At 37.0% G+C, this 13,411-nt stretch overlaps 1 protein-coding gene across 3 annotated transcripts in view; it reads left to right on the top strand.

The window, feature by feature from the left end:
* GABRB2 (gamma-aminobutyric acid type A receptor beta2 subunit) overlaps window positions 1-13,411 on the top strand; it is a 140,318-nt gene that overhangs the window by 65,075 nt on the left and 61,832 nt on the right. For all 3 annotated transcript variants that reach the window (XM_031055166.1, XM_031055165.1, XM_005418669.2), the window contains one exon: window positions 9,511-9,593. In XM_031055166.1, coding sequence (XP_030911026.1) covers window positions 9,511-9,593 — 83 coding nt within the window. The remainder of the gene's footprint in view (window positions 1-9,510; window positions 9,594-13,411) is intronic.

Consider the following 13,411-nt stretch of genomic DNA (forward strand, 5'->3'; position numbering starts at 1 on the left):
GGTGTTCCAAATGGATCAGATATGAAATGTGCAATACAAGCCTAACAAAATAGATGAGGAGAGTGCTGAGGCCAGATATGACATCTGGAATGTGATAGAAGGCAATTCTAAGTAATTTATTTTTTCATTGTCAATATAAAAACGAATTGTACTGGCTTGGGCATGTCAGTAGACCTATCTGTCAGAAGAGAGAAAAGAGGAAGTAGGATCAGAAATAGCTGCAAAATGGGTTTTCCCCACACATCTCCACTTACAGATTAGCCTGAGCAGGAAAAATAGCAATGTTTAAGAATAAAATCAGCAGAATGAGCTTGTTCATATTTTGCTCATGTCAGACCTATCCTAAGGTATTTGTATGAATAAGGAGGATCTTCATTTCCCAACTCCCCATTACAGCATTTTATATAAAAATCATCTGTAGATGTTTTTCTTGTCTTTTTCGTTTCCCCTCTCTACAGGAGCCTTACCTAAAGTCATTCGATGATAATAAAAATTTGTAATTTGAAACTTATTTGCTGTGAATTAGGCCTAAAAATATCCCCTAAATCTTTATTCATTTCCTCATTTAAGTACTGTTCACATGGAAGCAGTTGTTGAGCTGAGGTGTATAACTACAATGTAAACAGGTGATTTGTTCAAGACACCTTAAACAGCCTCAGATCCAGCTGATAACTGGGCAGGATAATTGATAACAGACAATTGTCCCACTGACCCTCAGGACACACTGGACTCAAGTGAAGGGTGAGGATCTGTAGCTTTATATCTCTAGTGTAAATTCTTAGTGTGTACTTAGAGGATGATTTACATACACGTCTCTTCAATCTGTGCTTTATAGATAATACTTTAATACAAATTGTCAAATAAATCGCAGTCATTTTAAAGAATTCTGGTTGTCATTTGAAGTGAGCAATTTCTCTTCTATAAATTCAAAATGTTGTTCTGGAATACCCACTGTTTGTATTTGTACTGTCCATGTTTGTCAGATCTTGTTTACTCTGTGCAGGATTTGGTGTCCTGTTTGGTATACGTGGACATCTGCTTAGGTAACTTGCAGGATTAAATATAGGCACTGAACCTTTAATTGATAAATAATACGCATTTTTAAAAACATTAAGTGTATATTCTACAGAAAAAAATGATGTGATATCCTTGATACAACCGAAACAAATCTTCTGGAAACAAAAGCATCACTTAAAGCAAAATGAGGCAATTCAAAAGCAATTAGCAGCAGAGTTGCTTGTCCTTTTTTGTTTTCTAATACTGCCTCCCCCCACTTAGCAGTGCAGTGTAGACCTTTCTGTAGATCATGGCAAGCAGGTGAGGAGGAGTGAAAGTGAGAAAAGTAGTTGAAAGTAGTCTGTAATTAGCCACATTGGACTAAAAGATTTGAATCCTAATTGAGGCTCTGACACTGAAAGTATTCATTCTGTCTTAAAAATGTCTTCATCCTGCCCCTCTGCAGTTTTGTGAGGTGTCAGTGACGATGCCTGTAGTGTGCTTAGACACTTGGATCCACAGCCCCTGCAGTCCTGTACCTGTGCAAGGGGGCTTGTGAAGTACTGCCTATACGGTGCAGCCTTAACATTACCACCAGTAACAAAACTAAATTTTATTATGCGTATATTTTTTGGTTTTTTATTGGGTTTTTTCTCATATTCTTGGTATCTACCTGGAGTGCTGTTGACCCACTAAATTTCTCCCTGTTCTAGGGAAAAATGCTCTCGTTCCTAAGTGAGACACTCGACACTATTCCGTGATCACTACTCTGTGGACATAACAGTTGCAGGAAAAGAACCATTCAAAGCTTCCCCCAAGGGCTTCTCTGTAATTTTACAGTGCCTCTTTTAATTCTGTGTGATGTTCCAGGTCGTTATGTATTATGTCAGTTGTACCACTCCAATATCTGGAAATTGGCCCTTGGTGCTGCCATGTAGACACTCCTAAGGGCATGAATTAAACACAGTTTTAAAAAGTGCCCAGTGGTCTCTGTGTGCAGTGTGTGTGATCTGCTGACATCAGAGCTGTGGAGAAAAAAAGAATAATCCAGTCCAATTATACTTATTACATATTTGTGACTGCAAATGGTAACTTTTTTGCAATAAAAAGCAAAACCTAAAACCACTTTGGGATAAAATGATAGATTTGTTGACAGCAGTTGTATTGTTTATTTTAACAGCTAATGGAATCAGTAAATCAAATGATGTAAAAAATTAGATAAAAACAGTGGTAAAAAGTTGAATTCTTAGAAATGCAATTATAGATTGGTGCTAGGTATTAATTGGGGTCTTGTGACATTAATATTGTGGTCAGCTTCTGTTCTCTGTGTTAAATCTAAAAATTGACTTGGGTGATGCAGTAGTGAAGTACAGTTCAGGAATTATTAGTACTAAGGATTGTATAAAATCAAGGGTAAACCCTTGGTGAGATACTTCCCAATCACGGTCACCCAATCCTTGTTACCCTCTTTGGCAGGGATAGAAAATGGTATTTGGCTGCAAAAAAAGGAAAATACAGCTGCAGGGATAAGCCCTAAAAGTCAGAGCATTCATCAAATATAATTAAGGAGCATATGTTATTTACATGGTTCTGTATATATGTGTGTGTGTGAATGTATTTGTGCTTATCACTCATGACAAATAAGAATACAAAATGTAATTAATAGTGTCTACTGATATGGCTGCACAGTTTATTGAATTGTTCTGTGTGTTTCAAAGCTATTATTGCTTTCTTCCTTTTAAAAGATGCTTTCATGTACTTTGAGACCCACTGTATATAGGAAGAAAGATACTTTTAAGTATTTCAAATCAGGGTTTCCATTTTCCTTTGAGTTAAGTCCTGAAAGACATGGTTTTTAAAGTATCAAGTCACATATTGGTAACTGCAAGGCAGCAGGGCTAACACATGATGTAGTTGTGGATCTGCTTGGAGGAGGATTTTTCCCTTACTCGTTCTCTACTGTGGTGAGCAAATCATGGTTCTGGGTACCATGTCACTTTGACATGCTACTGAAATAGTTTCTGATGCATTTTAGGGAAGGCCAGGTTGTCTATAGACAGAAAATAGAAGAAGATATTAAGAAAAGGTGAGCAAACATTTCATTACTAGCTTGAGTGAAGTTCTTTCAAAGCAGAGAAGAGGAAATGTTTGTAAGCTTTCCTTTTTTGCTGGAAATGCAAAGGTAGATAGTAGATTGTCTAATGGGGGGAAAAGCATAGGAAGTAAATTGTCTAATAGAAATCATACACGGAGGCAGTGCAAGTCTTTGCATTCCAGTCTGTGTTGGATAAAAATTTCTAATAAAAATTGAGTTAGGTAGTAACAACCTGTGTCTGGTATTCTACTGTGCTTCTTGCAGCTCACCTTCATGCAGACTCTTAACTGTCTCCATTTGATTGTTTTTAAAGTGTGACTCCTGTTTTAGAACAGGGAGAGTTCATTTTTCTTTTGTTTCAGTGTTTTGTAAGAACTGCACGAGTTACTGCTTTATTGTAAAGGTGTTGAAAGAAACTTAATAACTTCTGGTCTGTGCCATAGGGTTTTTTTGCTGATTTTCTCACCTTTTTGGATCTGGGAGTGATTCTGCTTATTAAGACTCCACTTGCATTTATGATATCTGTTGACATTTCCCTGTGGGAAATGAGCTGTCTGACTCATAAAAGCCAGAGGAATGGGAGTTTTGGGCTCTTATCTTACTATTTCTGTAAGAATTACTAAATAAGCTGCAATCACAAAACTTCTTACTGAATATTGTTTTGACTTTCCACTTGAGTTAAAAACTACTGTGAACTTTTTTCCTCCAGAACAGTGAAAACACCTTCCACTCAGTTTCCTGGAATCTGATACATCAAATACATAAATCAAATACACAGAAACCATGGGTTAGAATATAATCAAGGGGCTGCAGTTTCTGTGTGAGCTCATTATCCAGAGCACAAGTTCCTCACTAACAGAGGGAGGTGCAGGTTGTGTCAGCAGTAAAAATTGTTAGTATAGGGTACATTTACAGTGCAATGTACGTGTTAGAGATAAGCACATTATTTTAGGTGGTGAGAACTGATTAAAAACCCACTAAATTCATGTGTCCCCTTGAAAAGTTCTAGTTCTCTTCCCTAGTTTGAGCGTCTGTATTTGATGTGGTGTAATATCAGAACAACTAGTTTAAAAATGTTTTGTATATAAGATTTATTTTATGCAGTGTGACTTGGATGGTAAGGATATAAATTTTTAAGAGAAAGAAAGTGAAATAATGCACTTTTTATTTCAATGCTGACATTGAGTGAAGTAGACATGTAATCTTCCCAACCAGAATAAGAAACATGCTTAGTGAAATATTTGAAAGTAAGACTGTCACGTTTTCAGTGATGGTTAGTAAAACAAAAGGGCTACAAACTCTGGATAATGGAGAAGATGTAGTAACTCTTTATTCCAGGGTTGCTTCTTTCATGCTACTGATCATTGTCATACTGTTTCATTTTCTGTAAGTCCTGTAGTATTTTAGCATACTCCCTTTTATTTATTTCTTATGAAAGGGAGAAGTGAAGTGAACGCTGAAAGACAAGGATACATTTCTCAGTGATAAAATATTAAAATTATGAAGTGCTCCTCTGAGCTTTTCTGCCATTAGGTGTTATTTTCTGGAGAAGAACCTATTACTTCAGAGAAAGGTTTGAATGAATTCAGTGTAAAGCTGAGGTTTTTGTAGCAGAACATTTTACTGCTTTGTGATGTGTGCTTTTTGCAAGGATATAATTACAATGGTGCTATGGCTGAATTTTGGACACAGTGACAGGATAGTAGGAAATGCTATCTCACTTAAAAAACAATTTATAGAGCTACATATATAGCATATAGCAGAAGATGGAATGGAACCCTGCAGCAAAATTCTGATTCTTCTGTGACAGAATTCTTTTACCATGAAATAAGAGCCCTGGTTTTCCATGACTCTTCCCTTCTGACATGCAGATGGCACAAAAGGCTGTACTTCAGCAGAGAAATGCAGAACATCTTCCCAAAAAAGATCAGAGGCATATTGATTTTAGTTTTCTTTAAAAATCTGGTATGCTTCTTTTACCAATAATCTCAGCAACAACAAAACTTAATGAGGTCCAAGTTTCTGTGTGAATTTTGACTCCCTGTGTTTTATCAGCAGCAAAAGTTTTTTCCTCTCTTGTTTTTTCCTCTCATTTAGATAATGCTTTAGTATAATATCCTTCATATTCTTAACTTGTATTATGGTTATGCCTTTCAGCTTTGACAAATATACTTAGTGCTTTCAGAGAACACCTTACTGTCTAAGGATTGCACACTACAGAATCAAGGGGGAAATATCTACATGTCATTACTTCCAAATGGAGTAAGAAAAGTGAGCAGTTGGCACTTAGGATGGAATACTCAGGAAATGTTGAGTAGTGTTAGAGGAGAGCATATTACAGATTCTGGGTAGCATGTGTATATTGTTTCATCTCAAACAGAGACCTCAACATCAATAAAAAAGCTGTTCTTTTCCTATAAAACTACACTGAGCCTCTATATGCTGTTTACAGTTGAAAGTTTATAGCTGATTTATAGTTGCAAAATTCAGTAGCTGAATTTTTTTAATTAATGTTGAATTTTAGAAACGTCATTATTGTTTGGAGTTTCCTACAGCCAACTCTTTACCTATGATCACACAAGGGAAACTTTTCTTTTCTGTGAATAAACAGGAGAAAAATTCTGTGAACTTTCTAATTAGCAATAAATTTATTTTATTTAAAAATAGATCTGTTAGTATGTCTGTCAACCTTGACAAATGTTTAAATCAAATTTATCATCCAGGAGAGAGACTTATCCCCCTGATGTTTTGTTCCCAGAATTTCCAGGTATTTAAAATTGGTTCTGCTGGCTGCTGCTGTCACAGGTATTTCCAGCTGTCATGCACGAGGACTTTTTCCAAGAAGCAAAGGTGAACAGTGGGTTTAGCTGCAGTAAATTATTTCAGTGACTAATTTAGAGAGTTCCTGACTCTCTTTCACCACACACAGAGAATTCTTAGCAAGTCCTCAATAAAGAGATTGAGTTTGTTGTCCCTGTGAGCTCTGTGGATTGCTCCTGGTGCTGTTAATGAGCAGTCAGTCAGCTTGCAGGTACACAAAGCTGAAGCAGAATTTCACTCTGCTTTCAACAGGATATATGTGCATACATTTAGAGAAAGAATTCGTTTTTGTATTTTCCTCCTGGGCTTCAGCTCTTTGAGTCCATAGGATCGTGGTCTGTTAGAGCTAGAACAGGAGAGGAGGGTGACAGAGTTCTTGTGCTCAGACTCTACTCAGGAGAGCTATCTGAACTTGTCACCCTCTTGCTCATCATTCCTGTGTGTCTGTAAACCTGTAATTACAGGTCAGGGCTGCTTCCTTCCAGGGCAGAGATAAGTTTCTCTTACTGCTTTTTCTCCACAGCTTTGCAAAGCCATTGCAGCTCCAAGAGGGAGTTGGATTCTGTCCATCTCCACATGGCATTAGCGTTGCTCTCCTGTCTTCCTGTGCTCTTTTTTCTTCACTAGTGATGTCAGAACTCTTTAAGTTACTATTTTGGATTTCAAATCATATTTGAACTTGTCAGAAAAGCAAAATTTATTGGATTTTGAAAAACCGTTCCCTGCATAGAACAGAAAAATACGACCTACTGGCTCTTCTGGGATAGTATTATAATAGGGGTATTATTTTCTGCCTCACTTTAAGTTTGGAAGTGTTTAAAAAAAATCCTTTATGGCCTTCACATTTGGCCTCTTAAAGAAGCAGTAGAGAATTTCCAACTCTTATTTGAATCACGAACCCTCCAAAGATATGGAGGTGAGCAGTTTTTCATCTTTCTCAGAGTTTATCAGAATTATTTTCAATTATTGACAGCAAACTTTACTTTCCCTGCAAGTCAGTTGTGGTGCAGATTTTTTGCAGTGTAGCTGTGCTTGTTTTAACACAAGAAGTTTTCTCTAGGTCTACTTCATAATACTTTATTGAGTCAGTTTAGTGGTGCTTCAGGGTTTGCTTTTTTTTTTTTTTTTTTGTGCTTCATAATGCGTCTGCATTCAAAATATGGTTCATAAAAGAGGAAGATGAAAACTCATTTCCATTGTTAGGAATCATAAAATATCACAAGGTTTCTCTTTCTTTAGCAACAGATGAAAAGATGAGTGTATGAGAGAGACAGTTCTGTGATGTGTTTCATTTCATGTGGTGCCTCTGAGTCCTGGTATTGTGTATCATCCCCAATGACTGCAGTGCCTTGAGTCACTGTGTTGTTTTTTAAAAAGCTTTCACTTTTTCACTGTTTGTTCTCAAGGTTATATTATGCAAAACACAATGTTATATTTTTTGCACTAGTACAAGCTGTATAAAAATATTTTTAATCCTGCTGTGAAAATTGAAGCAGCTCTGCTCAGGGAGAGAGGCTTTGGGCCTGTTTCAGTGTTCCCAACTTCTAAAATGAACTTGTGTTTCTTCCTCTGTCTGAAAGGGTGTAGGTCATGTCTCTTGCCTTTAAAAGTATTCCAAGGTGGTAATTCTTGCACTCAGTTGCTTTGGTAAATTGATTTAGCTAATCACCAGTAGTTGTGAACCACTAAGAATTGTCCAAACGTAGTTTTGCTGTTTAATTAATTATGAAGATGGAAGAGGACTTTTTCTACTTTACTATTAATGTGAGAAGCCAGGCTAAAAATATGAGGGAGGTAAGAGGAGAGGAAAGGACAGACTACTGATTTTATTTCAATGGATTTGCATTATGGATAGGAAGGAACAAGCAAGTTGAATTTAATACATTATTCAATACTTCTGTTTTGACTTGATTAAATCCCTGCTCTACAAATCATTTTCCTTACCATGCCACTTTTTTCCCTTTACTTTCTAGTGAGGTGCAGGGCATTGTGTCCTTTAAAGATTTCCTGATGTTCCCTACAGAGCTTTTATCACAGCTGTCTGCAGCCTTCAGCCCCTCTTGCTTTTTTGCACCAAAAATCCTCTGGAAATGTGTGAGAACTGTGAGTTCTCCACTCCATCAGTGGGAACAGACGCTTTGCAGAGGGTAGCACAGGCTGGGGTTGTCTCTGTGTGGAACCCTTGGGTCTGGTAGACTCTGGAAGGAAGTGTTTAGTGCAGAGGAAACTCTGAGAAAACTTAGTAGTCAACCAGGTTAGCTTTTACCATAACTCTTTTCTGCATTTAAACCTTGGCTGTAAGTCTGTGCTCTGCCTTTTCCTTTGTGAACTACTGAAACTCTAGTAAAATCCTGACTATAATATGCAGATAAGTATGGAAGTACTGAGGAAATCAAAACAAACCTCCCCACAGAAAACCCAAACATAACCCAACAAAAAACATGAGCTGTAATGTTTTTCTGGTCTCGCTATACCTTTCTTGAAGTTTGCCCCAAAATAATAATATTGATACTGGAACAGGGTGATTTCTTTGATTTTTCTTTACATTTAAAAATGAGGAACCAACTATTAACTGCTAAGAGGTTTTTTTACCAATATGTGCTGCTGCTTGCTCCATTTGCATTTGCTATCAACTCACGTGTGTGATTTTGTTAAAAGCTGGAGGGCTTTCACTGAGAGGCACCAAAGGAGCCTTTCTCCCCGTGCTTTTGTCCCAGTCCAAAAAGGTTTCTTGTGAAGCATCTCCGGTAATACACACTGATTAAAACCATTATATTTTCCAAAGCAGTTCTATGAGTTACACCTACATGGAATGAAGAAAGGACGTGGTGCCAAAAGATGTTCCTTTTCTCCAAGAAACCAGTAGGAAAGGGACAGTAAGCATACTTAAGAAGATTCTTAATTTCTGTCTTGCAGGAATGATTGCTACAGTCAATTTTGAGTGAATTTTGACCAGGCAACTGTAGTTTTCTGCCACTAATGAGCACTTTTTTAGGTATTCAAGAAGAATAAAATCTGTCAAATGGAAGAGTTCTCTGAAGTCTTTTTACCAGAACAAAGAATACACAAAAAGTTTTTTAACTCATATTGAACATTCTAAATATCTACTATGAAAGGCCAGTAGTAAACCTCATACAGGACACAGGATTTTGAGAAGTGTTGGTTACCCAATCTCTCATTAATACCTGGGAAAGACATTGATCCTGTAATGTCTTAGTGTCTTCATGTGCTGCAGGTACTCCATCTACTTCACCTTGGGTCCCATTGTGGAGATCATCATCTTGGATTTTACAATTTGAGCTCATTCCTTTGGTCAGCCTTTCAGCTTGAAGCAAGCTTTACAAATGGCTGCTCATTATTCTCATGGCTTTGGCAAGTCAGCTGTGCTTAGCACACAGCAGAGCACTCTGTGTTGAGGGGAAGCTGTGCTGGGAGAAGCTCCCTGGGACAGCACTGCTTACCAGCCAGCAGACATGGCACCCAGGCAAAACCAGGCTGAGCATCAGCTATGCAGAAATGCAGATTCTTCTTTCAGCACAGTGTGATGGAGGAAAGATTGGAACAAGGCACATTAACGAACTCTTCTCCCTCCTTCCCAGAATTACAACGACAGCTGCCTGTATGATGGACCTGCGGAGATATCCGCTGGATGAGCAGAACTGCACGCTGGAGATTGAAAGCTGTAAGTACTTCTGCAAATCCTACTTATTCTCTGCTCAACTGCTTTGGAGTTTTTATTTCTGTTGAGTTCTGTTTTTTTCATGTTTTGTATTCAGGGTTTTTTTTGGTTTTTTTTGTTTTACATGCTACTAACCCAGTTGTCGTTCTGTCTGATGATGTTTAGATCCTTGTAAACACAAGGAAAAAAATAGCTTTCCAGATGGATTAGTAATTTGTGGCACAAGGATTAGCAAAAGTTATTCTCTGTTTTTATAGACAATTTACAGCTTTAAAAGTCTCATTCAAATGCCTTGTTGGAGTTCATGTGAGGAGCACAAGGATTATTATCAGTTCTTTATCCTCCTTTACTGCTGAACTGTGTGGCAGCTTGTTTCCATTTATAAGTGAAGGCAAGAGGTTACAATTGTCCTTGAAATAGGTGTTTTGTGGGTTTTATCCTAACCACTGTGCTCTAGTTAAACTTTCAAAGCATGTAAACAGTGTGTTTATATATATATTGATTTAATGGCTGGTGTCTATTGAACTTATATAGATAAAACGTGTGAAGTAAAATCTCTCTTTTCTCTGAAAAAGATTCATGATCACTTTTATAATGACAATATTGCAAGCATGTTATTTAACACTCCAATTCAGATTATATAAAAACTTTCAAGGTTAACATAACATTTTAATATACCACACACAAGTATGTGTATTTTTAAAATAATTTCTGTATTATGAAATATGTGGGATTTCTGTGTGTAATTTCTGCTACAGTCTGGTAAGAACTTGCTACAGCTGAACTTCTGTTTGAGAAAGCATTTAAGAATATATTTTACATTTGTGTCCAAATTTCATTCATCTTATTGGAATTTACAGATATGCTAAAATTCTTGTGACACTGTTGCCTGAAATAATTTCCATGCATAAGTAATCAGAGTTGAGGCTATCTTTAGAATTCTGTGTACTGATATTCACAAGCAGCAAATACAGTGGTGGACTTCGCACTGAGAGTGGATAAAATCTAGTTTGTTTGAGGTTCTTTGTAGTTCTGTCTACAATTTCCATTGATAGCATTTGATTCAGGATCTCATACCTGCAGCCAGCTATTATGCAACCAGTATATAGGTAGTGTATATATATATATATATTAGGTTGATGATATGATATGTGAGAAAACTATTGGCATAATTCAGGCTTAGAGAGATTTTTATTGAGGAAATTTTTGCTGTGACAGTGTCTTTGAATTGTTCTTGTAGCAAGGACCTGGTGTTTTCCTATTTTCCAATTGCGTATGTAAGGTGGGAAGCTGAGAGTGAGATGAGATCCTTCCTCTCTGTTTACAGCATTGTTTAAATGGCCAGCAAGGTCTTGCCATCTCTCTGCATTGCTGAGATGACTAAGTCTTATTGGGATTCACAAAGTAGATATCCCTCCTCTCATCCTTTCACAATCTGCTCTGGAAAATATTCCCAGGAAATACCTGTCAGGTCAGTCCTCAGGCAAAGCACAAAATTAAGTTGTGTCTCTGCTTTTCAATGAGAGCACTGTTCTCATTCAGATTTAGAATTTGGGACTTGTAAATTGAAATTTCCCTTTTATGTGATTTAGATTAAAGGTTTGATGCAGATAACTTATCTTTCTAGAAACAATCCTAAAAACTGAGATATTGAGTGCTCAAAGTTGTTGTTCCACTCAGTATAAAAACTTAATGCTCATTATATCATAGAGAGGGTAGAAGTTGCATTTACCACAGAACTTGGGATGCCTGGAGCAGAGGTCTATCAAAGGTGAAAGTCTTTTCTGGAACAAAAAGTACAGTAAGGTCTTTCCCTTCCTTACTTATTTTCCAGCAGCGGGTTCTTGCTGGCTTTTTGAAGAATTTTTTTGCATAATGCTAAGAGCACATGACTTGGCATTTCATAACACTGTTCATATAAATCAGTGTTCTTAATATTGCTACAGTCCTCAAGGTTATCCAGTTCTTGTTATATTTGTTCTGATCATCCTTGTTCCTGACAATGCCTGCTGATTTTGTTTCATTAGAAATTCCATCAACACACAAATACTAAAGAATATTAATGTCAAGAGGAAGAGCTTTGCTCACAGTCATTCTCTGTATTGAGCATGACCTTTCAGTGCAATACAATTTCCTACACATCTTTTACGTATCTTTACTAATTGTCTTTTCTTGGTTAGTCTTATAAAAAATACTAATATGAAATCCAGTTCAGCTATGCATTGTTTAAAAAAGAAGTTATTGTCAAGTCAGGTCATTTGAGTTGTAATGATATTTTTGTTCTGTTTCAATGCATGTTACTGTCTCTAAAGTCCTTCCATTCTTTCTCTGCTTCCTTCTTCCTTTCCTCCCCTCATCCTCTTACTGATGCCAGAGTTGAATGCCTTCTTAAATACCTGGGCTATTTTTTTTCTTCATGTCGTAGTGTTTACTGACATTTGTGGTCAATATCAAGTTTTTGTTGACCTAGATTTGCATCAATATAGATTGATTTGCAAATAAGAAATTCTTGTGCAAAAGGGTTGTATATAAAATATAAAACATGATAGAGAGGGGGTGATATCATCTATTAAGATTCAAGAGACAGCATTTTTAAGGGCAGTCTTAGTGAGATGCTGAAAGTGTAGGAGAGGACTATTCCCCATTAGTTTAAAAAGTATCTGTTTTGAGCAATGAAATCCTGTTTTTCTTTTCCATGTATAGCTAGTTACACTCTGAGGTCCTTTAAAAGCAGAAGCTTGTTGAATATTCAGTTTTGCTAAGATGCTTCTGAACCTGTGGGCTATCATGTCCAAGGGGGCCTACTCTGAGCTATTCTACTTCTCCCTTTTTTTTGTTATTCTCCAACATACTGAACAGGAGCGTTATGATACCAGATGGAAACCAATTTTCCTATATATTTGTTTTTTAGTCTCCAAACTTGCAGGAAACAGAGAGTTTTTTTCTTTTTTATTTGAATATTGACTTGACTCAGTAAATACCTGTCTGTTTTGCACCCTACCTTGGCCACTGCAGTTTGTATTGCTGAGTTTCTGATGATTCATGAGAATGATTTAATTTCTCTGCTGTTTCCTGCCTCTCTGGAATTGTAACTGTTGGGAGGAATGTCTCTGCTAATCATCCATAAGACTAGTGAGAGCTCAAAGGCAATAAGAAGTACAAGACAATTTGATGAATACTTCATATTCCTATAAACTAATAAAATATCGTATTGCATATTCTCAGCCTAACAGAAATTGTTGTGATTCTTTTGACTAAAACACAATTATTCAAGATTCATGTGGTACATTTGGACTTTTGTCCATTTCAATTATGCGGTGCCACATAAAGACAAAAATGTATTCAATTCCTTCTTATCCTGTTTCATAATGTGTTAGGCCTGGCTGTATTTATGGTATACATGAGGTAAAATTCAGAATCTGCCTTGTGACAGTGGGTTTTGGGTTTTTTTTTTATTTCTTTGTTGATGTGGAACAAACAAGAAGGCACTGAGTTTCTCCTCAGAAACACTTGCCATGGTGTGTGGCATTAAAGCAGCACATCCAAGCCCTTGGCAGACAGCGAGCTCCCCATGTGGCCGTACTGACCAGGGAAAAGCACTCACAGACAGGCAGGGGGAATTTTTGCTGATGAATCTTTGCTGATGAATGAGAAATAATTGTTTTCAGGACATTTCATTTATGTGAAAGCCTGAGGGGTTCGGAGCAGAAACCATTAGATTTTTTTCCTACTTCATGACAAAACCACCAGAGAAGCTCACTAGGTTAAAAGGTAAAAGCACACCATTCAGTACGAGGATGTGGAAAAAGACAGAAACAGAG

Source organism: Geospiza fortis, unplaced genomic scaffold (genome assembly GCF_000277835.1).
Source record: "Geospiza fortis unplaced genomic scaffold, GeoFor_1.0 scaffold55, whole genome shotgun sequence".
Taxonomy (NCBI): domain Eukaryota; kingdom Metazoa; phylum Chordata; class Aves; order Passeriformes; family Thraupidae; genus Geospiza; species Geospiza fortis.